The sequence below is a fragment of the Sminthopsis crassicaudata genome, chromosome 6, assembly GCF_048593235.1.
Source record: "Sminthopsis crassicaudata isolate SCR6 chromosome 6, ASM4859323v1, whole genome shotgun sequence".
Lineage (NCBI taxonomy): Eukaryota > Metazoa > Chordata > Mammalia > Dasyuromorphia > Dasyuridae > Sminthopsis > Sminthopsis crassicaudata.
Window position 1 is genome coordinate 155,771,605 of NC_133622.1, and position 25,812 is coordinate 155,797,416.

General features: G+C 36.2%; 1 protein-coding gene across 1 annotated transcript in view; it reads left to right on the forward strand.

Moving 5' to 3' along the window:
• PRKG2 (protein kinase cGMP-dependent 2) overlaps window positions 1–25,812 on the forward strand; it is a 107,658-nt gene that overhangs the window by 71,862 nt on the left and 9,984 nt on the right. Inside the window, exons 12-15 of the mRNA XM_074272729.1 lie at window positions 3,675–3,811; window positions 4,576–4,665; window positions 9,391–9,532; window positions 21,876–22,039. Of these exons, the coding sequence (XP_074128830.1) occupies window positions 3,675–3,811; window positions 4,576–4,665; window positions 9,391–9,532; window positions 21,876–22,039 (533 nt within the window). The remainder of the gene's footprint in view (window positions 1–3,674; window positions 3,812–4,575; window positions 4,666–9,390; window positions 9,533–21,875; window positions 22,040–25,812) is intronic.

Sequence of the window (25,812 nt, forward strand, 5' to 3'; positions counted from 1 at the left end):
TAACTTCACTCCATATACTTAGTCTTTAAATTTTTCAGTGATTGCCTATTTCAGTGTGAGGAACTCCAACTTGTGAATGGGGTAATAGGGCTCTGATGACATATGTAACTGTTTTCATATAACCATCCTTCACTTACTGTAAAGTTTTAAGTTATTTTTTTTCTCATGCCATCCAACACTTCCATGTGTCTTTGTGTTTGTTCTTCCATAAGAGAATGAGGTCATCAAGGAATACCAATCCTTACACTTAGTTCATGACTCTAAGCTATTTTTTCTGTAAGTCTTTGGAAAGTAGCTTGAGTGGTGCTCAAATTAGTAAAATTCAAATGGGCAGACAATGGCAATCTTCTGCTTGTCTTTCTCTGACATTGGGATCTGATAATAGAGCCAGGTCCAATCCAAAAACTAGTGATTTCCTTATTGTCTATGACTCTTGAATTTTGGGTTTGTGGTACAATGGACCACATTCTTTCATTCAAAATGTCATTGTCAACACATAAATGTATTTTTCTATTTTTCTTTAGTATCATGACTATGGGGATATATATGAGATGTTTTCTGAGATTATTAGTCACAGAAAATGGAATCTTCTAAATCTTTCCCAGAATGATTGAACATTGGTGATTTAGATTTATGAGTTATCCCTTTGGACACATCCCACTCACACATTGAGAAAAGGGCTGTTCTCTTTCTCAGTTTCTGTCTCAGTTAGTTTTTTCCACTCCTCTGATACAGGAAATCCTCAAAATCAAATTTCCCTGGGTCTATTTCAGAGGCTAAAAGGCCAGATTTCTTGTGTTGTCCACCATGACAGCCAAGACAGCCACATGCAGTACTGAGAAGGATCCGGCTTGCAACTAGGGTGTATAAAAAAGTATCTTTGAATGCTTCTGTGTATTTAAGATTAGCACCAGTAAACCTTTACAACTTGTATCTTTTTCTGTTGCTGTCATACTGATAGCAAGTGTGTCCACCTGACTGTAACTTCGATGTTTCTGTACAATTTGCATGAGTGGCCAAAGTGTATATAAGTATTGAATCCCAGGCTGTTGTTTGTAGTTTTCTGCTAGTAGATTAAATAGATTGCAATTTGTTAAAATCAAAGCTGACAATCCATTTATGCTGGTAGGACTGGGCATACCGGGGCCAAAAGTTTGGTTGTTCATTTGACCTCTGCAATAATATCTTTAGGCAGTTGTTGAAGTAGATCACAGGTGTGAGTACTTTTTGTCACAGTCCTCCAAAGCTAAGGCTGTTGCACGAGAGGTTTGACCGTGTCCCAATCAATTTGTGTAAATGGAAAGAGTTATTTCAGAAATAAATCGAAGTTCTGAAGGCTGGAAGTAGAGAGCAAGGAATGGAGCTGCAGAGCAATGCCAAGAACCAGAAGTTCCAGGGCAAGCAGCCAAATGGGAAAAGAGAAGGTAGGACTGAGCTGTGGCAAAGAAGGGAGCAATCAAGGAGGGCCATCAGCTCCACAGGCATCTCAGAGCACAAGATTGTGGCTGATGCCGCCAAGGTACCAACCTATTCAGGGATTGAGGGCAGGCTCAAGAAAAAGCCTGCTCTTTCCCCAGTTTTCCTTCCCAATGGCTGTTTATCCAGACACTATAATATAATCTACTGTTTTATTACCCAAACATTTCCAGTAACCTGAATTTTGCTTCAACCACAGAAAGGCTAGGGGTTAACTAGAAATATAAATGTAAACTTAGTTAAAAAGTCCAGCCTCTTCCCTAACTGTTAGGAATTTTCCTAACTGTGGACTGGGACTGATTGAGATTGAATTCATAAATTTTCATTTAAAATAAATTTCCTGAAGTCACAAAGGAGGGGAGCACATGGGTTTTAGGGAATATTTCCTTAGCCCTAGGCTTAAAAAGCTTATTTTGTAGTGAAGTGACATATATACATATCAATTACATATATTATTATACATAATATTATACATATATATGTGTATATATATATATATACGTAATTCCTTCCTTCCTTCCTTCCTTCCTTCCTTCCTTCCTTCCTTCCTTCCTTCCTTCCTTCCTTCCTTCCTTCCTTCCTTCCTTCCTTCCTTCCTTCCTTCCTTCCTTCCTTCCTTCCTTCCTTCCTTCCTTCCTTCCTTCCTTCCTTCCTTCCTTCCTTCCTTCCTTCCTTCCTTCCTTCCCTCCCTTCCCAGTTTATGGAGTATCTAAAATCTTATAGTATTAATGGGAACTCTAACTATAAAGACAGCTTGAGGAGCATTCATATTGTTTTCCATCCTAAAATGGAAAACAAGGAACTTAGGGTCTAATGTCAGTTGACTTCAATTACATCACTTCTTGGCTTTTTATAATAGTTGTGCAAAAAGCCAGCAGTGATGTGACCAGGTTAAGTTTTCTAAGAATATATTAGAATGTGGAACTGTGACCCTACTGAGGTCAGATGGCTTTAGAATGACAGAACCCTTAGTGGTTTTGCCAGTAAACCATTTTCTTAACAATAGTGTCCAGAGGGAACTAAGCTGACAATTGCCGTCTGTTACAACCCTTGATTCTAACAATTATGGAAGAATACTAGTAAAATCCCTTGCTAGTAGCTCCCACACTATTCAGAACTCTTCAGCTCTTTTCATCTGGCAAACATTCTGTGTCTTATTTCAAAGAATTATTTTTAGAATGTTGCCTTATATCAGGTTTTAGAGTGATTTATCACGATTGCAGTGTTATTTTATCTAAGCTGTAAAAAGAACAGATTTGGCCACCGGAAAGTGATCTCCTCTCCCCCTTCCATCCTCCCCCCCTCCCCCACTTAGTGATTCAGCATCAATTGTGCTGGGTGGTAACATTCAACACTTCTGCAGTTCTAATTTGTCCATCACATATAGCCTAAGTGTGAGTTTCTCAGCCTGTCACAGACATGTGCTTTCAGTCATATACACTCAACCATTTAAATTTTTGCTTTAAAAGGAAATTCTGAAAATAACCATCTAGATTGAGTTAGTATTTTAATTTGAAGATGTAAGCTTATGCAATCGAAATAATTCTTTTGATTTTTGGTTCAGAGATCTCACATCCCACAAACAGGTCAAGACGGCTTTTCAAAAAATCATGGGAATCTCAGAATTGGAAAAGACTGTATGGACATTATAGTCCTTTCTTAAGAAGAAACTATTTTACAACATACCTAGCCTTGCTGGAAGATCTCTAGTGAGTGAAAATTCACTGCTTCCTAAAACAGATCATTCCACTTTGGACATATTTAAAGTGTGAAGTTTTCCCTCACATTGAACCTAAATATATATCTTTTCGCATGACAATCTTTCAGCTACTAGAAAATGGCTCTCATGCCCTGCCCCTCCAAGTCTCTTCTTCTTCTTCTAGTTCCCTAGGTAACATCCCAAGTTCTTTCACATCTTTGTTGCTCTCCTGTAGGCTAAGCATTAAGCCAGAGTTATTTTTTACTTTTATACAGAAATTTCAGAGTCAAAGATCAGGACATACCTAATTTTGCAGACAATGAAAGGAAATATATATACTAAATTCTTAGTGAGCTAAGAATGTCAAAATCTCATATGCAGTTTAACTTTAATGAATAAATAAATCTCAAACAGGTTAGAATTTTCCTTGGTGTATATTACCTACCTTCCCCATTTCTTATATCATTGAAGGATTTAACAATTTTTTTTTCTTCCTTAGGTTAAAGTGAAAAATGAAAATGTGGCATTTGCTATGAAGTGTATAAGGAAGAAACATATTGTTGATACTAAACAACAGGAGCATATCTATTCAGAAAAGAAGATCCTGGAAGAGATGTGCTCTCCATTTATTGTAAAGTAAGTAAACATTAAGAATTTCAAACTTTTTTTCTTTAGACTTTTATTTTCAATGGCTAAACAATAATTAGTCACTAAAGATTTTGTGGATCGACTGAAAGAATAATGATAAAATCAAATGTTTTGGGAATATCAATTTGTGGTCTAAGTGGAATCTGGATTGAGGAAGCGAGGAAGCAGAAGTCAGTGTTTAAGTGCAGACGAGGGGACTGATAAAAGAGATATTGTGGATATAGGATTGATACAATTCAACTTCTTAAATATAGGGAGTAAGAAGAGGGAGTCAGAAATTAACCTGAGATTTCAATTTTGAGAGATATAGAATCGGAAAGTAATAAGTTTAAGGAGGAAGATGACAAGTTAATTTTTGGACTTTTTGAATTTGAGATATCTTTGGAACATATGGATAGGAATATGCAATAGACAAGTACAGAAAGAGAACTGAACTCTGGGAAATAGATGGAGAGTCTATCATTTGCAAAAGATTTTATACATACATATATATATATATATATATATATATATATATATATATATATATACTGTGAATACTCCACTTTCATATATATATATATACATATATATATATATGTATATATATATATATATATATATATATATATATATATATATATATATATATATATATATAAAAGACACTTTCAATGATAATACCTAGACATGTAATTGATGGTATGATTAGTCAGTTTTAAGATTAGATAGTTCTAAATTTATGTTTATAATTATATTGTCTGTCTTCACAGATTTTATCGTACTTTCAAGGACAGAAAGTATGTCTATATGCTTTTGGAGGCCTGCTTAGGCGGGGAACTGTGGAGTATCCTAAGAGACAGGTAATTATAAAGTTTTAATTATTTAAATTTATATCTATTTACACATAGGTACATATAGATAGAGATCTGTTCTCCAGATAAATACATATTAAGTACAATAAAAATGGGAGGAGGTCTTATAAGAAAAAAAAAAGAATATGTGTAAAAAGGGACTAGGAAAAGCAGGTAGCAGTCAAAGCAAAATAAAAAAAAAGCTTGAGTTGTCTGGGGGCATATGTAAAATCAATCAATCAATTTTTATTAAATATTTGCTATGTATTGGGCACTGTGCTAACAGAGAAAATTCCTGGAACCAAGAGAGGAACAGTCAGGAGACTAGTGTCACCTGATGAAGGAGGGTATGGTGGGGAGGAAGGGGTAGGACTAGAAAAGTAGGCAAGGCTAGTTTGTGAAGGACTTGGAATGCCAACAGGGCCATTTGTATTTGATCCTGGAGGCGGTCTGAAGCCACTGAGTAGAGGTGGTGGGGTGACATAGCTGGACCTACAATGACAAAAAATCATCTTCCTGCCTGAATGGAGGAAGAATGGAGAGGGAAGAGATGTGAGACAGGCAGATTCACCAGCAGCTAATTACAGTAATCAAGGAGTGAAGTGAGGAGGGCCTGTACTAGTGGTGGCAGTATCATTGCACAAGTGAAATGGACAGACTTTAAGCAACATATTGGACAGGGGAGGGAGGTGAGAGAGACTGAAGAGTTCAGGATGATTCCTGGGTTGAGAATCTGAAGAACTGGGAGGATGGTGAGGGCTTCTCTAGTAAGAGAGAGGGTAAAAATAAGGGAGGGCTTAGGGGGAAAGATAACAAAGAAAAACAAAAACTAGCCCTTGCTAGCAAGGTGTTTGCATTCTTATGGGGGTGATACTGTATAAATAAATAATTGATAGTGGGAAGACATGTATACTAAGGGGGATTGGGAAAGATTTCTTGTAGTAAGTGGAATTTGAGTTGAAACTTAAAGGAAGCTAGCTTCTTTTAAAGAGGGCAAGATACAGAAGAATTCCACATATGGGAGACAATCAGTAAAAATTTCTGAAGTTGAGAGATGAAGTTCTATGTGAAGAATAGCAAACTTGGGGGGACTGAATTTCAGAGTACATGGGGTAAGAGGAGTAAGGTGCAAGAAGATTGGAAATAGAGGGGTAAGAGCAGCTTACACAGGATTTTAAAATTCCAAATACAGCATTTTGTATTTGATCTTGGAGATGATGAGTTCTGTTTTGGATGTGGTGAGTTAAGATGTTATTAAGTGGGGAAGTAACATGGTCAGACCAGAGCTTTTGGAAAATCATTTTGGTAACTGAATGGACAGAAGTGGAGAGAGACTGGAAGCAGGCACACCCACCAGCAGCTATTGCCATTGTTATGTATGAAGTGATGAGGGCCTGGGTGAAGGAGGAGAGAAGGATGATATTTACCAAAGTATAGCTAACTTACTCTTGAGTCTCACTGGGAAAGACCCTGACGAGAAATGTTGAAAACAAAAGGAAAGGGGGAGCAGAGGATGAGATGAACATGAATTTGGATAGACATGAAGAGATAATGAAGCAATAAAGAGCCTGGTTCAGGAGGTCAGTAAAAGTCAGACAGGACTGAATGACTGAACAGGCTCCCCAGCCTGAGAATAATGAAGCCATTCCTTTGTAATGGATTTCTCACTTTTCCTGTCTCAGGGTACCCCCTCTAGAACTATTCAAGAATCAGAGTAGAACAACAGTGGATTGATTTGCTTTAAAAATTCCCCTGCTTACCAACTTTTGTGCTAATACTACTTTTAATAAAAATTAAAAAAAAAAAAAAGGAAACCCTCAATACTCAGGGGGGAATCATAAGGTCCAGATTTTTGGGGAAGTTTGCAAAATTGAAAAAAATCTAAATGTTTTACCTTAGATAACCATTCCCACCCCTCTTCAGAATACAAGTGTAGTCAGCTATTCCAACTCTGGTTTAACTTGTTTGTGCATAAGGGGAGTCATTAAGGAGATTATTGTTATGGTTTGTTACTTTGCTTGAGTTTATTATTAATTAATATTAATATTAAGACTGGGAAGATGATGGTGCATGAGGACCTAAAGGAGTTTAATTCTTTTTCAAACACTTCTAGGAAGTTCTAAAAATACACCAGAAAGAATCCTTTGAAATGTAAATGTAAGAAAAGAAAGATACACAAATTTTATCAATTGCATCATCATCACATTGTTAAGGTATGGGAATAAGGGGGAGAAGAGCCCCTATGCTTCGAGAGACACAGATCCAACCTGAAAAAAATTCACCAACCTAAAAATTGGCAAAAAAAAAAGAAGAAAGTTTTGTGTTTCACTAAGAAAGAATTCTCTTAGTGGACAAACCCCTAATGAGGAGATTTGTAAGGAGTGTATTACCAAGCCTCCATTTTATGGCCATATCCTAGCCTGGGGACTGGGGATAGACCAAGATCTCCAATTGAATAAGCTACTAGAAGGGGTCTTGGACTAATTTACAGCTCAATAGAGGGTACAACTACTACTCAGGAGAGGGTGTAGCTAGTCCCACACAGATAACGGAATGAAACCACTTATCTTGATTCCCTGGGGTGAGTCTCTCCAGAGGAGAGCTCCTCAGAGTTTCCCTCCCATTGCCCCAAAATTTCAAGGGGAACACTATTTGCATCATTTCCCCCCTCAAGCAGTCACTCCCAAATTCATTTGGGGTAAAGGGGCAAAGGTCTCTTCTTCTGTAATAGCTTCGAATTGGCTAGGGACATAGAAGCTGTTCACTGGAGTTCACTGGAGGTTCATTCCAGAGGGGGGGGGAAATATGAAGTCTGAAGATAGCAGTAGTGACATCCCTTCACAATGTCCCCATCAACATGAGGATGAATTGTTTACATGCAGAATAAGACCTCTGATAGTACTAATTTCTCCTAGGGTAATAGAGAAAGTTTAGGCTGACAAAGTGTGGGTCTGGTTTGATTATGTTTTTGATGATCTTTAAAGAAGGAAAAAAGAAAGGGAATGAGACTGCTGGGAGGGAGTACATAAAATGAGCACAAATGTGGAAGAATGAGTATTGGGAGGGAAAATGTGTCTCATGAACCTCATTTTCATTTGAAAATGAAAAAGAAAGGTAGAACACACACACACACAATATTGTTGAGAATACATTAAACTCAGCTAGGAAATAGGCAGGGTCAGGGAGAGGGAGAAGGAAACTTACTCGAGAGAGCACTATAAGTAAGGGAATTGTAAACAAATTCCAGTTGAAGGGGACATTGTGAAGGGAAAGACTGTGATTGGGAATGAGGTAAGCCTAGAGACCTCTCATCATTTATAGTTAGTTTAATAAACATTTACCAAGTGCTTATGTTCCAGGCATTGTGCTAAGTGCTAGGGGTTCAAAAAAAGGCAAAAGACAGTCCCTGCCCTCACAAGGCTCACAGTCTAAAGGTAGAGCCAACAAGCAAATAAATATGCATTGATCAGCTACAATACAATATAGATAGGAAACAATAAACAGAGGGCTGACCCTAAATGAAGAGGGATTGGGAAAAACTTTTAAAAATAAGGGATTTTATTTGGGACTTAAAGGAAATCTGGGGAAATAATAAGCAGAGATGAGGAGGGTGAGCATTCCAGACATGAGGAACACCTGAGAAAATATCTGGAGCAGAGGGCTGGAGTATTGCCAGGAAGCCTGTGTCACTAGGTTGAAGGGGGTGTCCCTTTCTGTCTTCTGTCCTTCTTTATATATGACAGAGAAAAAGATGGGAAAGATAAGAATTTGTGAAGGATTGTGAATGTCAAATAAAGACGAGGCAATAGGGATTTATTGCAGTTTATTGTAGAGGAAAGCAACATGATCAGACCTGAACTTTGGTGGCTAGAGGGTGAATTGGAATGGGGAAGAGACTTGAGGTGATGAGGGCCTGCACTAGAGTGGAAGTGTCAGAGGAGAGAGAGATTGAGAAATGTTGTAAAGTCGAAGTCAACAGGTTTGGAAGTTACATTGATGAAGAACAGGGTTTGGGTTTGGGATTAAAAGAAAATAGGAAAGATAGAAATCTGCTCTCCTTATGTAAGATAGATAAATACATAACATTGTGAACTAAACTAAAATTAGCCCCAAACTGAATGCAGATTTCTGTGCCTTTCTCATAAAAAAAATAATGGTCTGATAAAAGAATTTTAGAGTTCATGAACATGGAAGCAGTCCATTTTAGGTGATGGAAAGAGCAAGCCTATGACCATCTTTGTGTATGACTGAGATGGGTTGGAGGAGTAGGTTTCTAGTTCTTTGCTACCATAAGCAGTGCTGCTCTCAGTATTCTGGTGTATTTGGCATCACTCTTTCTGCTTTAACCTTCTTGTAGTACATACCTAGAAATTGGATATTTAGGTCATGGATATAGGTGCTAACATAATCCCAAATTATTTTCCAGAATGATTAGACTAATTCATAGTTCTGCCAGCAGTGTATTTGCTGTATTTCCACAAACCTTCTAACAAAGATGGTAATAATCTTTTTGTAATTTTTATCAATTAATTAGCTGGTAGTAAAGTAAAATCTCAAAGTTATTTTGATTACATTTTTTTCATGCATTAGTAATTTGTATCATTTTTTCATACAATTGTTAAGAGCTTGCAGTTCTTTTAAGAAATGTTTATTCTCAAATCGGTTGATTGCTTATCTCTTGTATAGCTCTTATAGACCAGAAAGTATCAACTGTAAAAATGATTTTGATTGCAGGGGCAGCTTTGATGAACCCACTTCTAAGTTCTGTGTTGCCTGTGTGACAGAAGCATTTGATTATTTGCATCGCCTGGGTATTATCTACAGGGATTTAAAGCCAGAGAATTTAATTCTAGATGCTGAGGGATACCTTAAACTGGTAAGATTGTTACTGTAGCAAGTGAATTATTACAGAATTTTCTCAATGCAAAGTTGTTCTGTGGTCATTATTGTCTTCTTCATTTTGGTGTGGTTGCATATTTACTTTTTATTTTATTTTATTTATTTTATTAATTTTATAATTATAAAATTATAAAAATTTTTTGACAGTACATATGCATGAATAATTTTTTTAATAACATTATCCCTTGTATTCATTTTTCCAAATTTTCCCCTCCCTCCCTCTACTCCCTCCCCTAGATGTCAGGCAATCCCATACATATTAAAAGTGTTACAGTATAACCTAGATACAATATATGTGTGTAAATCCAATTTTCTTGTTGCACGGTAAGAATTGGATTCCGAAGGTATAAGTAACCTGGGTAGATAGACAGTAGTGCTAACAATTTACATTCACTTCCCAGTGTTCCTTCTCTGGGTGTAGTTGTTTCTGTCCATCATTGATCAGCTGGAAGTGAGTTGGATCTTCTCTATGTTGAAGATATCCACTTCCATCAGAATACATCCTCATACAGTATTGTTGTTGAAGTGTATAATGATCTCCTAGTTCTGCTTGTTTCACTCACCATCAGTTGATTTAAGTCTCTCTAAGCTTCTCTGTATCCCTCCTGTTGGTTATTTCTTACAGAGCAATAATATTCCATAACATTCATATACCATAATTTACCCAACTATTCTCCAATTGATGGACATCCATTCAACTTCCAGTTTCTAGCCACTATGAAAAGAGATGCCACAAATATTTTGGCACATAGAGGTCCCTTTCCCTTCTTTAGTATTTCCTTGGGATATAAGCCCAATAGCAGCAATGCTGGGTCAAAGGTTATGCACATTTTGATAACTTTTTGGGCATAGTTCCAAATTGCTCTCCAGAATGGCTGGATTCTTTCACAACTCCACCAACAATGCATCAGTGTCCCAGTTTTCCCACATCCCCTCCAACATTCATCATTATTTGTTCCTGTCATCTTAGCCAATCTGACAGGTGTGTAATAGATATCTCAGAGTTGTCTTAATTTGCATTTCTCTGATCAGTAGTGATTTGGAACACTCTTTCATATGAGTGGAAATAGTTTCAATTTCATTATCTGAGAATTGTCTGTTCATATCCTTTGGGTTGTCATATTTACAATGTACTTTTGATACTCCTCTCAACTCTTCCACCAGTACCCTCCAAACTATTAAATTAACTACCTAAAACTGGAAATTTTATGTTTAAATTGTGGTTATAAGGGATAGATTTAGAAAAATTATTTTAAAAGCTTACATAGTCTTATTTACTCATTAAAATTGAATTTATAAGAGTTATTTGATGAGTTACATGAACATCATTGTAATTGGTGCAGTTGATGCCCAAAGAAAATGATGAGGGAAGTAATGTGCAGGAACTCTGGGAAATCTGCTTTAAGTCTGGGCTAGCCTACTAATTAGCTTAGCTTCTCTGGTATTCAAGTTTTACTTTCCATCTCTGACATTCTATGATTTTATCTTTGTTTTTGTGAAGTCCACAATCTAACTGAGGAGACAAAGAAACATATAACAAGAAATATTTTTAAAAGTACAAGAGGATTAAAGAAGAAAGGCAGTGCTTTATTTGGTTTGTTGAGTGTGCTACATCATCCTGCTGCCAAAGGAATGTAGAAGAAGGAAACAATAAGTACAGGATATGAAAAACTGGGAAAATGTTTTAGAAAAGTTTGCTTTAAGCCATATATCCAAGGGGAGAGACATAGCTTGTTGGAGATGAAACAGACCAGGGCAACTTCAAGGAGCAGGAGTGTTTTGAATAGCTATATGGAGAATTCTTAGTTATTTGACATGTTCTGTTTAAATAGGATTAAGTAGCTGGCATTGGAGCACATACATTCATTTTTACTATATGATAATGATAGTTAGCCCTTTTTATAGTGCTTTCAGTTTTGCTTTTTATTTGTTTTTTATTGTTCAGTTTTTCAGTCATGTCAAACAGTTTATGATTTCATTTGGGGTTTTCTTGGCAAAAATACTGAAGAGATTTGTCATTTACTTCTCTGGCTCATTTTACAGATGAAGAAACTGAGGCAATTATGATTAAGAGATCACACAGCTAGTAAATATTTGAAGTTGGATTTGAACTCAAGAAGATGAATCTTCTTGACTCTAGACCAGGCACTCTATCTACTGTGTCACTTAATTGCCATAAATTTTGCAAAGTATTTCACAAATAAATTTTCCTTTCATCCTTCCAAGATTCAAGGCAGGTGTGTGTGTAAGGGGGTGGTAGATGCAATTACCGAAAAATGAGGCTGAAAGATATCAAATGAATTGCCCCGGATTATACAGCTAACATTTATTTGTCTGAGGTAGGATTTGAGCTCTGCTCTTCCTGGCTCTAGGTCCAGTGTTCTACTTCCATGTTCTAGGTCCATGATGCTACTTCCTACTGATCTGAAAGCATTAACTTCTATCCCAAATAACTTCAAGCCTAAAGAACTCGAGAACAAAAGATTCAGAAGTAAGCTCTTCCAAGTTACAAAGAACTAAGACCTCCAACAAGAGCCATCCTACGACAACTGTACTCCCTTCCTTTGAAGAGGTGGGAGGCCCTTGGGTGTAGTGAATGTCACTGATGAAGATGGGAAGGAACCAAAAGATAAAATCTACTCCTTTGTATTATGTGTATGATCCCCTTTACTGAATTTAGAATTTCTCATCAGTTTTAACTATTAGCATGATAGCTAGAGGAAGGTAGCTCAGTTTGGGGCAGGAAGAGGGAAAGTGTATTTTAGTTCATAGTTTTATGTATTTATCTTACCTAAGGAGAGTGTGTATAGTGTCATATACAGAAAGTTGGATCCCAGGAAGATCTGGATTCAGGTCCTGTCTCTGAATATTTTTGGCCATGTGACCCTGAGCAAATCTGACTTTTCAGTTTCCAGACCACTCTCTTTAAGACTTTAAGTTGTGGAGAAGCTGCCAGTCAGCACTAAGAGAGGGGCCTTCCTCATCGAGAATTCCTCACATAAGACATCTATGACAAGGAAGTCACAAATCTAGACCCCCCCCTCAATATATATATATATATATATATATATATATATATATATATATATATATATATATATATATATATATATATATATATATATATATATATGTATATTTACCTAAGGCAAGAGATTTTCTGGATTGTCTTAGAATAGAGAACTTTGTATACTGAAAACACAAAATGTGATCCTCAGTGTGGTAAAACTGTGCTTGTGAATAACTCATGCATTTTTTTTATTACTATGTTAAAGGAAGCATTTATCCCTATGTCACTGATTCAGATATCAGCCAGTTATTATACACTACCATAATATGCATTCTACATGTATTACTTAATTTTATCTTTACCACAAACTTGTGAGACAGATGGTGCAAATAGAATTATCTACATTTTACAGATTAATTTTAGTGATTTATTCAAGGTCACACAAGTGATAATGGCAGAGCTGGAATATGAGGTTGTCATTGCCTTTTTCTAAAATTTTTTTGGAAATGGTGCATCCTTCTTTTATTCCTCAGTTCTTGAAATTCTTCCTATTCCTACTCACTCAATTATTTCTTTTATTTCTTATTTTCTTTTGGAGGTCTTCTCATGATAGGTTCTCTGTTCTTTCCTCTGTCTCATTAAGTTATACTACTAGATTTTTGGAGAAGAAATTCTTCTAAATCAAAGCCCTTGTGTCTAAGGCTTCCAGTCTTTTGTTTCTTGAGGCTTCTAAATCCGGCTCCTAATTACAGATCTTTTTTTTACTTTGAATACATTCTATATAGACTTACATGAATACCAGTTGTTTCCTTCAATAGAAACAAGCTCCTTTAGGGCAGAAACCACCTAGTGTAGGACCTGGGAAATTAATAAATGGACATTGACAGAGAAATAGAGACCAATAAATTTTTATTTTCTCAATAGTGTTTTATTTTTCCAATTATATATAATACCAATTACATGTTTCACCATTAATTTTTGTAAAATTTTGAGTTTTAAACTTTTTTCTTCCTCCCTCCCTGACTTCTCCCCTCCCCAGGACACAAGTAATGATATAGATTATATCTGTACAATCATTTTAAACCTATTTCCATATTTATCATATTGGGCAAGAAAGTTCAAAATAACAGAACAAGAAAGAAAAAGCAAGCAAGCAAGCAAACAAACAAACAAAAAACCGGAAATAATATGCTTCAATTCACATTTAGTCTCCATAGTTCTCCTTCTGGATGCTAATGGCATTTTCCATTCCAAGTCTACTGAAATTGTCCTGGATCACTGGATTACAAAGAAGAGCTATGTGCATCCTAGTTGATCATCATATAATCTTGTTGTTGCTATGTGTAATGTTCTTCTAGTCTGCTCATTTCACTCAGCATCAGTTCATATAAGTCTTTTCAGGCTTTTCGGAAATCAACCTGTTCATTATTTTTATAGAACAATAATATTCCATGACATTCATATACCATAACTTATTCAGCCATTCTCCAACTGATGGGAATCCATTCAGTTTCCAGTTTCTTGACACTACAAAAAAAAGCTGCCACAAACAGTTTGCACATGTGGGTCCCTTTCCTTTTTTATGATCTCTTTGGGATATAAGCCCAGTAGTGAGACTGCTGGATCAAAGGGTATGCACAGTTTGATAGCCCTTTGAGCATAATTCCAAATTGCTCTCCAGAATGGTCAATTAGTTCACAACTCCATCAACAATGTATTAGAGACTGATAAATTTTTAAAAAGGTGTTCTAGTACCTCTTAAGTAAGACCTAATCAATAGCAGGTAAAGAACATTAAAAAAAAGACAAAGCTTAGTAGAGATGATGGGCAGCTCAGTGATGCCTTTTATATCAAGAGCTGTGTGCTCTCAGAATGGAGAAGATTTTCCTCTCATTGGCCCTTTCCAGATGAGCTGAAGTTCTGCAGTAATTTCGCTGAATGGAAGTGGATGAGGAGAAGATGGGAGCCTCTTGTTGGATTATTAATACTCATTACATTGGGCTTTCTCAGTGGTATTGATTTTTCATATCGGATCTCTTAAATTATAAAGTAACTGAACTATAAATGGTCTATGACTGAAGATATTTTTTTCAATTATAAGTTACCGAAAACAGAAATTTTCTTATCCTTTTAACTTCCACATCACTGAAGCACCAAGCCACACATTCACAATAAAGACATATAAGGGGTAGGAAAAGAAGAAAAAAAAGATGGAGAATGGAGCAGAGAAAGAACAGATAAGACTACCAGCGGGAGTAATAGCTGGCATAGAGTTCTTAAGGTTTGCAAAGAACTTTACATACATAATCTCATTTGGCCTTTATAATAATCCCAGAAGATAGATCATTGTTATTGTCCCCATTTTACAGATGAGGAACCTGAATCAAACAAAGATTAAATGACTTGCCCAGGGCCACACAATTAATATTTGAGGCTAGTTTTGAACCCAGTGCTTCCCAACTCCAAGTTCAGTACTCTGTCCACTCTACCATATCATATCTCACTTCTCCCTGAAACAAAAACTAATTTTAAATATACCAGCATTTTACTAGAGAAGCTGTCTAGCTGTGCATCAAGTAATATCAAAGTCTATGAAAAAATTTAATATTGTGGGTCACTCAAAGGGCAAAGGGAAAGGGTGAGGTCGGTATGATTAGATTGTAACTTATTATCAACAGAATTATTCAGGAACAAAGGTTGGAAATGAAATGTTATATACAAGAAAGACATTCTTGTTTGCCTGATTTGAGATATTCGAAAGGAAATAATTTGTAACCAGCCTGAAAAGACAGCCTGGAACCAGAGTTTGAAGGCTTTAATGCTAATATTGTATTTTAGAGACAATAGGGAGTCTCTGAAACTTCTTGAGAAGAGGAGTGACATGGTCAGGCCTGTAGTTTAGCAATTTCAAATTGGCAACTGTGTAGAAAAGAGAGTAGAAAAGGGAGAGATTAGAGGTAGGGCAACAAAATTAGAGGATATTATTCAGTAAGTAGCTGAAGAGGGTCTGAACTAGAGTCAGTAGTTGTGTGCATAGAGAAAGGGAAAGGATGTGAGAGATGATGAAGAGAAAGAAATAAGCAAGACTTGGCAACTGACTAAATATGTTGGGATGAGAGTGAAGACTCCTACATTATAATACTGAGATACTGTTTAAATGATGGTACCTGCAAGAAGAACAAGAAAATTAGGAAGAATAGAGTGTTTAACTGGCTTATATGACAAAAAAAGAGAAAATGTTGACTGTTGGAATGGATGTGGGAAAACTGGGATGCTAATGCATTATTGATGGAGTTGATTCATTCTGGAGAGAAAATTGGAACTATGCCTTTTGGGGCATATGTAAATTGTTCATACTATATGATCTAGCAATACCACTGTTCCTATATCCCAAAGACATCCAAAAAGGGAAAAAGAATCTATTTGTACAAAGATATACATATATATATATATATATATATATATATAAAATGGATGCTCATTAATTGAGGAATGGCGAACGATTGTATTAGAACATTAGTGTCTTATAAATGTCAAGCAGGATGATTTCAGAAAAACCTGGAAAGACTTCCATATTTCAGGGAGCATTTAAGTCATTAAAGTGAGATTTGATGTGATAAAAGTGAACACAACTAGTAGAATGCTGGACACAGTAATGGCAATATTGTTCAATGAAGAATTGTGAATGACTTAGCTATTCTCAGCAATACGATGATCTATAACAATCCCAAAGGACTAATGATGAAGCATGTTACCTGATATTATTTGAATATAGACTGAAGCATACTGTTTTTCATTTCCCCCCATTATGTCTTTTACAAAATGACTAATATAGAAATGTTTTGCATAATTGCATATGTGTAACCAAATCTGGTTGTGTATCATTCCAAGGGAGTGGGAGGGAGGAATAGAATTTGGAACTCAAAACTTTAAATTAAAATGTTTTTTTTTAAAAAGCCTCAACAAATGACATTTTGTATGTTAAAAGAATAGAGTATTTGAAGGAAGGTAATGAGTTCTGTTTTGGACATAGTGAATCTGAGGTGCCATCAAGCTTAAGATTTCCCTAGACATGTGGGACTGGAGATAAGGAAAGAAATGAGGGCATATCATAGCTGAATCCACAGTATGGACATACCTACACATGAGGGTGATGATCCTGAAAACAATTTTGAGGTTGGCCAATCATTCTGGTAGAAAGAGCTAAATAAGTTGTTTCATTTCTTATTAGACATTGCAGCCAAAGAAGAATATGAGAAACTAAAGAAAAAAATTGTACAGCTATGCCATTGCTCCTTAAAATCATTTAGACTTCTGAAGGATCTTCCAAAAATAATTTAATTCAAGGATACCTGTATTTCATGTTCATTTTCCAATCTTATTTTCTAGGACTACAGATGATTGTAGAAGGTGGGCTGATAAACCAAAATGGCAAAAGATCATTCTTTTTCTTCATCTTTTACCAATGTTTCTTAAACTTCTTTGAAGATGTTTGAGGTTTATCCATTAGAAGGAAATAAACAGTACTATAAGCTTATTTTCCATAGACATTAGACAGAAATGCACTTCTCTATTTAGAAGCTTTTTCCAGAAGCTACAATCTCCTGGTTAAAAGAATGTTAATACAGCTTTCAGTTATTAAAAAGAAGTTTTATAAAGGGAAGGGAATAAACATTTACATATACCTATCATATGGCAGGCATTTTAAAATGCTTTTAATTATTATCTTTCTTAATCCTCATAACAACCTAGGGAGGTAGATGCTACTATAATCCTTATTTAATATGAAAAGAATTTGAACCAAACAGGTAAAGGGACTTGACCAGGATTACATAGGTAGTAGTAAGTATATGAGATTGGATTTGGATTCAGGTCTTTCTGATCCCAGCTATCCTACTACTAGCTGCTTCTGAAACCAACTACACTTATACTAATATATGTCAAATAACTAATAACAATATTAAGTTATGCATTTTCCTCCTTGAAACATTTTCCCATACTCTTTCTTAAGACCCATCACAAAATTGAGCTAGAAGTTTTTTATCTAATTGTAATGAGTTTCACTTTCACATTTCCTATCTTTAGGATGTAAGTGAGTCACCATTAACCTACAGAAAAGCTTTTTCTACTATGAAACATTTCTTCTTATGTGATTTTCCATTTTTATCATAACCACATTTTTGTCATTTCTATAATTTACGCTACATTCTTTTACCCGGGAACTTTTAGATAGAAGAATTGAAAGCATGGAAGAAATGACCATGTCTAGATACAATTAAAATAAATTGTGTAAAAAAATGCCACACAAGTATTTTTTAGAATTTTTTTTGTCTTTCATTTTGCATTCTATTTTTTCTCTTTTATGAAATCTAGACTATTTGGTATGACACATCTTATTTGTGTCCTAGTATCAGAAAATTTAAGGAACTGCTAATATTGCTTAGATAATTTAGTAGAAGATAGCTACAATGGATAAATTTTTACTCTTTCTAAATGTTGAAACTTTCACGGTTGCTTTGCAAAGAAATTTAAAATCTGAATGTTTTATTTTTAATTATTTTTATTAACAATGTATTACACTGACAGAAATGAATATTAATAACCAATTGATAAGAGAAAGGAATATCCAGGGTTTTTTCTGTTTTTTTTTTTTTTTTTTTTTTTCTTTTCCCCCATTTCAGGACTAGATCAAAATATCCTCTGAAGGACAGGGCTGATGAAGGGACTAAATTAACATTCTCCTCAGTCCTGGGTGGGATCCCATCCAATTGGTAAAATGTATTTCTGATTCTCCTAATCTAAGGGAATTCTGGCTCATTGTTCAATAAGTGATGTGGGAATCCTTTTGTGTAGATTACTGGAGGTGGAATGATCTAGGTATAAAGATGAGTCTCTTTGTCCAGGAGTGACAAGATCAGTCAAGTCTGTCAGTCCCTAATTAGAATAAGCCCATCTCTCATTATAATATTCATTCTGATATATTGATAGTCAATCAGAGTTGATTTCCACCAGTCAGGGATAGCTCCTTCTCCAAGGATATCAGGGGCCCACGAAGGTCCTCTCTGGCTTCTGAGACGGCTATTGATCTCATTTTATTGGTTATTTTATTGGTTACCATAATTAATCAATTAATTATTAGATTATTAGCCAAATTAATAAATTGGTTATTATACACAAATTATATCTCTCAGACTTTTCATTAGTTACATTACCTTTGTTTAAATTTGACCATCTTATTATTGGATATGCCCATTTTAGTATAAATTAAGTGAAGTGTTCAATACATGCAAAGCCAACTTCTCTAGAAAGTTATTGCAAATACACAAATTTTGCTTAGTGGATGAAGGTTGGAACGAAAGGCAATAAATTAAATGCTGCCAAATGAACTTTGGAGGTTTCCTAGTAATAAATATCCATATTAATGGTGACTAGATTCTATCACACCATGTCCTCCAAAACAGAAACTACCTGGAATCAGTTGCTTGAACTAAAATGTACTTCCCTAGCAACTTTTATAAATACATTAATGACCTTCCTCTCTTCTATAAATGGAGAGAATTTCAATGCAATGAGCAAATGAGTAAAAAAGCAATTTCAAACATAAGATTACTTTTTCATTTATCTAGACATAAAAATAAAATTAAACATTGCTTCCTTGTCCATGAAACTTCAGGCTTACAAATTTAGATAGGCAGCCCCATACCAATTCTCTTTCTCTGTATGGAGAGCTCAGCTCATTTCTAAATTACTTCTTAATATCCTTGACAATCTCATATATGTACAATAGTTTTAGTGGCAATCCCATGTGGGTGAAAGAATCCCACTTCAAATTATGCTGGTTTAGCTTTCCCTAGATGATGAGAAGATTTTCTCTGATTTGTGTAGCAGAGGCACATATAATATGATGAACTTTTTTCTGGGGATTTATCCAAGTTTTTTGTTTTAAGCTGACACACTAAAACTTTGGAAATACATTTTTCTGGACAACCTGACCCTGTGCATTTAAAAGTACTTATAATATGAAAAACCAAACAAGTCTACATGTAGAAAAGATTGATAAGTATGGATTAGAAGGTTATATGATTAAATGAGTTCAGAATTGATTGTTATCACCAAATCCAGAAGGAGTTATTAATGATATGATATCATTTTGGAAAGAGGTCACTAGAGGAATCCCCCAGGGATCTGTGCTTGGTTCTGTGCTAATACCTTTGTCAGTGATTTAAATAAATGCACTCATGATTACTAAGTCTGCAGATGACACAAAACTTGGATAACTAATATACTTGATGATAGCATAGTGATCTGAATATCATTAAGTTGAGATTTAGTAGAGAAAATGTAAAAACTTTCACTTCAGTTACAAAAAATCAGTTTCACAATTCGAGATGGATGATCCAATTGTTCTTTTGAAAAAAGATCTTTGAATTGGAATGAGTTGGCAAGCTCATTATGATGAGTCAACAGCATGATATGGGAACCAAGAGAACTAATGGGTACAAGTGTGTGTGCAATGGATAGATCACAGGGTCTGAAATCAGAAGACCTGAGTTCAAATTTGATCTCAGACATTTCTTAGTTTTGTGACTCTGGGAAAGTCACTTTACTTCTTTTGTCTCAGTTTCCTTATGTGCAAAATAAGGATAATAATAGCACTTACTTCCCAGAATTATGGTGAGGATAAAATTAGATCTAGCATCTGGCACATGGTAAGTGCTAGATAAATGTTAGTTATTATTTTTCTTATTATTGCCATTAGGCTGAATTTTTTAAAAGGCATAGTATCAAGGAAGAAGCAGGTGATGGTTTTGCTATCATGTTGACTTTATTAGATTATATCTATTGCATGGTTTTCAATAATGGATACTATGTTTTTGGAGGTACATTGACAAAGTAGGAAAGTGTCCATCTGAGGGCAATATGGATGATAAAGAGCTCTGAGTTTTTGACACCTGAGAATCAGATAAAGGAATTGGGAATGTTCCAACCTGAGGAATTGCTAAAACTTATGTGCTAGACACTGTGCTACATACTACAAATTTTATATCATTTAATCCTTACAACTTTAGAGTTTGGTCATATTGTCTCCATTTTACAGATGAGGAAACTGAGCCAGGCAGAGTTTACGTGACTTGCTCAGGGTTATACAGCTGTTAAGGGTCTGAGACTGGGTTTGAACTCAGGTTTTCCTGCCTTTAGCTAGTGTTTTTAGCCATCTTACCACCTAACTGCTTATTTCTGTAGTAATATGATACCTTCCTTTCCACTTTCATTCCCTCTTTTTTTCCTTTCCTTTCCTTTTTATTCCCTTTCTTTTCCTTCTCAAAAAAAGTTTGGCTCCTAATTTGGAGGCTAGCTGCTAAATGCAAAATCTGGCATTATTTTCTTTACTTTTGGTTTTGACTTTTGCAATATTATCAAGAAATCAAATGCCTTTGTCTTTGGAAGCCCACATATGTTTGGTAATGTGCAGTATAGAAAGTGTCATCAAATTCAAATAGAACTGAACTGAAGGGTCCCTTCAGTCCACATATTAATTTAGACTTAGAAAATAACATATTAACATTATCTACGTTCTATTGCACTGACATTCATTTTTCTAAATCACATTTTATTTTGTTTGGGACAGCATTGGGAACATTGTGGGCTACGTTGGACACTTCTGTAGTGGAGGTTAGAGGGAGAGTTGATCTCAAGTCCTCTTTAGGAATCATATTGTCTGTGCGATCATAACTCTCAGAACCTCCAGGTAACCCCAAGAAGATTTTCCTCTGCAAAATGAATGACAGATTCTATTGGTAAATAGGGTTTCTTCACTGGAAGCCCTCCATTCCAGGGCAATTAGTTATCAAAACATTCTGATGATAAAGCACAGTATTTCAGATCAACGTTCTTTGCCTGATTTAATGAACTTCTTCCTTCATGGTTCTATTCTCTCAGAAAGCCTCCTGAAGACCAGGAGGCCTACTCTAGAGCCATGATAGAAATCCTTCCCTAGGCCCTGGGAAGGCTCAGCTCCTTGACGGATAGACAGAAGGCAGATCCATGGCTTTGGGGGGCCCCGGGGTTACTTCCTAAGAAGGCTGGACTTAGGTCTAGGAGGTAAGTGTAGACCACAAGGCACACAAGCGGGCAGTGACAAGTGTGGGAATCCTGAAGCAAGAGGAAGAAGAAAGTTCCTTTAAAAGGAAGGGACAGACATAGACTATTGACTCTTCAGGTCCCTGGAAGAGCAGTAGCTCCAGCTTGTCAGGCTGAGGAAGCTTCCAAGACTATAGAAATGCTGACAAATCCCTACATTCTTTGCCAGGTGGATTTTGGATTTGCAAAGAAGATTGGATCTGGGCAGAAAACGTGGACCTTCTGCGGGACCCCGGAGTATGTGGCTCCCGAAGTCATTCTCAACAAAGGGCATGACTTCAGTGTGGATTTTTGGTCCTTAGGAATCCTAGTCTATGAACTGCTGACCGGCAAGTAAGTGCCATTGTATTCAGTCCATTTAAAAGTGACCCTATTAATTATGCTCTTCTAAATGAACGAAGAGGGACATGTATTCTATGTATCGGCCGCCAGGTGGTGCTGCAGTCAAGGCGCATAACCTGGAGCTTCTGTGTGTGGTGCTGGGGCAGGGCTTCCCCCTCTGTAGGCCGGGGTGGGCTTCCCTAGCACTCATTCCTGTGAGGGGCTTCGGGTCAGGGAATTTCCCTTTCCAAACAGACTCTACTCCTTGTTGTATGGGTGGGTGCTTCTCTTTTCAAGCTCTGCAGAGCAAGCAAGTGCCTCTGGGAAAAGGGAGATGAAAGGGCTTCGTTCTTGAGCTTAGGGGGCTTTAAAAAATGGCCTTTTAAAGACCAAGACTGTTCTGGTCTTAAGTTATTTGCCAGGAGTGCAGTGTGTGACACCAGCCCCCTCCCCCTTCTGCTCTCTAGCTCTAAACTCCAGTTAGGCAAAAATGTCTCATCTCTGAACAAGAAATCCCACTTTCTCTCACACACACACACACACACACACACACACACACACACACACACACACACACACACATACACACACACGCTCATCTATCTATATTTAAGTAGATATCAATATCAATGTTAATATCAATATGATGAATATTTTACAGATATATTGATAAGCATAGAAATAGTTATCTATCTCTCTATCTATGCATATCAATATATCTGTAAAATAGATAACAGACAAACCTTAGGTAGAATACAGCTTGGGTTTATGATGATTAGTTTCATGACATTTACTGGTCTAATAAATAAACAACGAACAAACATTTAGAACGAAGATCAGCACTTCCCAATACAAGAGGGAAAGGGAAATTTAAAGTGTGCATAATTATCTACAACACAGGAAAGAATATTCCTACCCCTTGGCATCTATTTTGATCCTATCTTCAGTGTAGTGATGCCAGGACACACTCTGTGCTTTGACCTTAGGTCTAGGCTCATCACTTTTACTAATAGCAGTAAAATCGTGACTTTCTTCTTTCTTGCTTGTGATAATCTCTCTTTCCTCCCCCTCTTTAACACTACCTTATTTTACTCAATGAATCAAACTAATTTTTTTGTATGTGAAAATTAATTAATTTTCCAAAACAAAAAAAAAAAGAGGAACGGCATTGCATTTTTACAAACTTTTTAAACTCTGAGTAGAAGGTATCTGTATTCTCCATTTTATTTCTATCTTCAATCTAGAGTAATATGTCATTTTAGTTGAAGTGTTTACAGAAAATCTGGCTTCACACAGATACGTAGCTAGAAAAGCAGAAATATTTTAATAAGAAAATAATGTCTTAGTATTATTATGAATATTATTTTAACTTCCTACAAAGGACTTCAGGGGACCTTCACAAGTCCACAGACCATACTTGGAGAATCGCTGCTCCCACATACTCTTGGATACTGAGGGAAAGTCATTCCAGTAGCTTTAAGAAGCTTGACTTTGAACAGCAGAAAAGAGAAAATGCTTTGACCAAGGAGGGAGACTCTTGCAGACTGACTTTATAAGAAGAATGAGGAATTTAAGGCACAACAAACCCAGAGAAGTGAACAGCTTTTGCTAAATGAGTTCCCTTATCTGTGTTGTGTGAGCTAACATGTAATATCCTTGAGATTTCCCTTTTCTCAAGGATATTGTGAGTATTTGTGAAAGATCATCCATCAAGGACAGGGCTCAGATAGAAAAAGGAATAGGCTTTTGTGGGATAGAGACAACTGGAAAAATACCAGAAGGTTACCCAGTAAATAGAAGGATAAAATAAGGATGCCCACTTATCCCAGTACTATTGGACATGTAGAAGAGTTGAAAAAGCATCAAGGTAGACAAAAAGGACATATATCTTCCCATTTTCTGATAATATTATGGCTTACTTAGAGAATTCCAGGAGACCAGTAGCTAATGGGGATAATTAACAATGTTAGTGCAGAACTGGGATATAAGATATTCCCAGAAAAAAACAAGGCCATTTCTATGTAAGGAAAGAATGAGTTCTGTTTAGACTTTAGTAACATTAAAGGCCCTGAGAGAAAAAGATAGAGAATGATATTTAAGTGTGAGCCCTTTTCTGTTATAAAGAAAACATTCTATCAGTTGGAAGGGATTCTGAGGTCTGAGCACTTTTTTGTACATTAAAAAGGCATTGAACTTATCTCTAGCCACAAATTATTTCAATTCTTTTATTTCTACTCATACCTTTCACTTAAGACCAAGAGGAAATCTGGGACATGTCATTATAAACCTGGCTGCACTGAGGTGACCAAATGAACTATTAAGAATTGTCAAATAGGACAGGACATACCTCTCCCACCCCATTCTTGGAAGAACCTTGAGCTGAATTGGAGAAGCGTCTTCCAACACTGGCACAAAGGTCTTTATACTTCTAAATGATCATAGTAGTGTTTGAGCTGAAAGAATAGATTTTAACCCTCTTTGAAGATTGAAGCTAGAGGGATTAGCTGCTGTAGACCCTTTGAAGAGCAAGGCCAGAGAGACCAGAAGATCCACCTGTGTGACACTTGCGAGGATGCCATGCAGAAGCCTCTCTCCCAGAAGCACCAGGCCCTGTGATGCCAGGAGAAGGTCCAGCTGAGCTACCAGTGCTGAGAATCCATGTTTTCTGTAGAGCTATATAAAATAAGCCTAGCAGTTGAGATCACATACATAACAAACATCAGTGCCTCACATCAAAGAGAACTTAATGAAGACTTTCCAGACACCTCCAGACTACTTGGGCTCTGAAGAAACACAGTTTGAGTTGCCTTGGTTATTTGTGCCACAATATTCTTCATTACCATGGTATTTTCAGCTTGGGCCCACTCTTCCTTCCTCCCCCTTCTTCATGCTGTATCTTTGTGGGACAGAGAACTCCAGGTTTTAGCAAAGATAGCCAGTAACTTCTGTTTTTGTTTTGCCATTTGAGTAAATGAGTTTAAAAAAGACTAATTGTGTCTACTGAATGATGGTTAATGGCAAACATGATAGTTTGAAATCAGAACTATGATAGTAGGAATGATCACCCATGTTACTAGACGGACTAGTCATCCATCTGGGGACTTAATATATGCAAGGAAACAATGAGTTCTGTTTAGACTTTAGTAACATTAAAGGCCCTGAGAGAAAAAGATAGAGAATGATATTTAAATGTGAGTCCCTTTCGGGTATAAAGAAAACATTCTATCAGTTGGAAATGATTTCAAAAATAGTATGGATATTTTTTGGGACATTTTTGGATGTTTTCATTTACTAAAGCTTCTCCATGGACTGTAGTTATACAGAAATACCCTAGAGAAAAATGAGCATTTTTCTTTTGTTCTATGGTGTAATTGAGTAGGCTCTTTTCTGATATGTTCCCTTTATGAGTTAGACAAGTTCTTACAAGATGACTTACTTGCTTGAATGTTAAAGTACTAATATCTGTTGCATTATCACATCTATTACACATATAAAGACATCTGATATGAACAATATAAACATTGCCTTCTTTGAGCTCAGATCTTGAGAGAAAGATTGAACTTGAGTGATCTAGCGGACTCCTGGATAGAATACTATGGAACTTGAGAGGATATTGAGAGCATTTTATAAGATAAAATTGAAACTTTGGGGAGAAGTGAAGTACCTGCTAAGCAACAGGAGAATTACATAATGCCTTTTTTCCCCATGAACTACCTGAGAATGTGAACCCTCTAAAATTTCTGGCAGTAATGGAGTTTCAGAAGGTACATGTTAAGTGATGATCA